Here is a 2,851-nt window from a genome sequence, read left to right as displayed (position 1 = left end):
AGCCTTCGGCATAGCCGAAGACAGCGCTGCTCTTACTTGTTTTTTCATTGGTTTCGCTCAATAGTGGAACTGCGAAAGCAAGCCTAAGTATACATATGTATATCGTCACCTGAAATGCAAAAGGCCGTAACTACACCTTTTCCAAAAGTATTTCAGGAACACTCTAATGAATTTCAGCAAAGGGCAAATGTAAGTATTTCACTACGATCAAGGGACCGAGGGTACACCTAATTGTGGCCATCAGTACATCAACATATTTTGCGATTCAGTGTTGGTATGCGACAATGCACCAAACCATTCTGGACTTGAAAAAGTGGTGGGCAGTAAAGGGTCTCCCACCATTTTGCGACTGTGGCCATACTCGCTAAACCCCAGTTAGAATGTTAGCGTTAAGGTAAGGTTATGTTAAAACTAATATGGGTGTGCCATACTAGAGATGTTGCGAATGCGGATGCGGATGTCAAGTACTTTAAAGAAATACAAGTAATTTAGGTAAAACGGACATCTCCAAAGAGGTCGAATGCCTATCAGTTATCCTGGATGACAGACTCTCATGGAATCCGCACCTATATGAAACTATTCAAAGGCCAGATCCCCTCTATCTGGACCTGCCAAACACTCATCTATCAACAAACCCATTCCAACTTATACTGTACCCGTCTGGGGAAGAAGGCAGAAGTCAAAACACCAAGGGCTGTATTGTTTACCGCAAAGCTCATCTTAGGGGCATTGGACGGACTGACAGACGGCCCCCCTTTACCAGCATGGGACAAGGTAATTGTCTCTCAGGTCGAGGTTCACGCCGTTAAACTTTGTCTGAGGCAGTATGTAAAGAGTGGGGCAACCAAAACCAATATCACTCGGACAGCAGGGCGGCGCGCCTCGTTCTTAAAGTGCACGAGGTCACCTCAACGCTGGTGTGGGACTGTCTTCAGCTTTAAATACTTATCGCCTCCAGGATTCGAGTATACCTCATATGGGTACCGGGACACAGTGGAGTTATGGGCAATGAAGTGGCAGATATTCTCGCCATAAAAGGGGCTGCAGAGGGATTCATAGGCGCAGGACCCATTACCGGTCTGCCATGGAGCTCCGTTAGGAGAAAGTACTATATCTGGATGAAGAATTAACCGCACCATTACTGGACAAATACGGAAGTCGTGGTGTCTAGGTGACCTGATCCCTTCTCTTAATCTAATCTAGAGGGGGAAAAAAATTGTTTTAGATTCCTATAATTCAATTAGAGATATTTTTAGAATACATTTTTTGATACAATGCTTATTTATTTGCTTAATATAAAACATCTTAACCGATGGTTATTTTCGTACAAATTTTAAGTATTTTATTTATGTGAATGAATCGTAAAACAGTTGAGCCACAACACTTTTTATAAATATTTAACACCAAATCCCTATTAATATGTATTTATGTGTGTAACTTTTTCGCGCTCCTCGCACACACGGGACCTTGCAAAGTTTTCCTTTTTCTTCCTAATACATTCCGAAAGAACTTTCTACAAAATGCCTCCACTCGCCCCTCAAAGGTATGTGAATAAATTATCCACCGAACTTATGGCATTTTCACGCCAACCCAACGCAATGTAGACCAACTTCTTCAACTCCTCCTGCGGCCAGCCCACCTTCTGCTGGACACGCCTCAAATACTGACTATCTGGATGTCGCTGCACCAGCTTAAAGATTGCTGCAAATTCGTAGCCGAGCGCTACTTGCACAGTCCGTATTAGATACCAATCGGTAGCCAATAAACGCTCGAATAAGTTGCGCAATTGCTGACGCGGCAATACGTCGCGTATGTCCTCCAGTAGCCCACGCAGACCTGGTCGACCTTGAGGCAGCACAGTGTTAATTGACGGAGACTCCTTCAAAGCCGACAACGGAAGTAAATTGCTTCTAAAATCATTATACAAACGCAGATCGCAATTCATTTTGTAGCAAGTGAAACTACGAAAAGCCCTATACTCGCGCGACCTAGTCAAATTTGTGGAGCGCTGACGATATTCGGGCGTCTGGACCAGCTTATAGAAAGCTTGCACTTCCGGATCTTTAGCGGCGGCACGCACGATGTTTCGTATGCGCTCGAGTGGCAACAGCGCCTTGGCCTGCTTGAAGAGATTGTGAATGCCTAGGCCGTTGGGCGCATCGCAGGCCCGGAGATTAGCTAGAGAAAAGAAAGTTGGTTATGATGCTTTCAAATTTCACCCAAACCTGCAAATTACTTACACTGCGGTTTTAGGGGAAATAGCGGTAATGTTGGATTTGGATATACAAACGGATTGCGTTGTATATTTCCTAGATCAACCGGCTTTTGTTCGGTATCCCAAACGGACTGCCAATTGATTCCTGGCTTTGGCGTAGAAACTTCAACAGAGTCTTGTACTGCTAAGACTCCACCAATCAGCAGTAGAGTGCTGACCACCACAAGCTTCATTTTTAATTAAGGATAATTTTCTTTTGCGTGTGGGTGGTAGCGTCGTTTTAACTCTTCTTATTTTGAGAACCGCAAGTGCACTGACTTCATTTCATTTTCGCACGCTTTTTATATGATTCATATTTTTGAGGTCACTGCAGACTTAACAATTGTTGACTTAATTTTAGTCATTTTTTGATCATTAATTATGTGTTTGATAAGAATTTTAGGTGATTAAATTTGTATGTAGGTGAAGTTAATATTTTTTAAATAAATAAGAAGAAATAAGTGCCCTAGTTTTCCTGGTGATATATTTACGGCTTACACAATTTCAGGATTTGAAGAAGCTAAGAAGCTAGACAAGGCTAACATGTACTTTACAAAGGTTGAGTGTAACATCAAACATATTTTGCACCATGGAAAA

At 42.6% G+C, this 2,851-nt stretch overlaps 1 protein-coding gene across 1 annotated transcript; it reads right to left on the bottom strand.

Moving 5' to 3' along the window:
* Positions 1 to 1,283: 1,283 nt before the first annotated feature.
* Positions 1,284 to 2,448, bottom strand: LOC108354621 (uncharacterized). Its single transcript, XM_017605797.1, has 2 exons — positions 2,241 to 2,448; positions 1,284 to 2,178 (listed from the first exon to the last, which is right to left on the bottom strand). Exons 1-2 carry the CDS (start codon positions 2,446 to 2,448, stop codon positions 1,538 to 1,540), a joined length of 849 nt encoding a protein of 282 aa, XP_017461286.1. The 3' UTR covers positions 1,284 to 1,537.
* Between the last annotated feature and the right edge of the window lie 403 nt (positions 2,449 to 2,851).

This window comes from Rhagoletis zephyria, unplaced genomic scaffold (assembly GCF_001687245.7).
Source record: "Rhagoletis zephyria isolate East Lansing unplaced genomic scaffold, Rhagoletis_zephyria_1.1 Rzeph_scaffold_37614, whole genome shotgun sequence".
NCBI classification, from domain to species: Eukaryota; Metazoa; Arthropoda; class Insecta; order Diptera; family Tephritidae; genus Rhagoletis; species Rhagoletis zephyria.
Note: the sequence above shows the minus strand (reverse complement) of the source record. Positions and strands in the feature narration are given on the sequence as shown.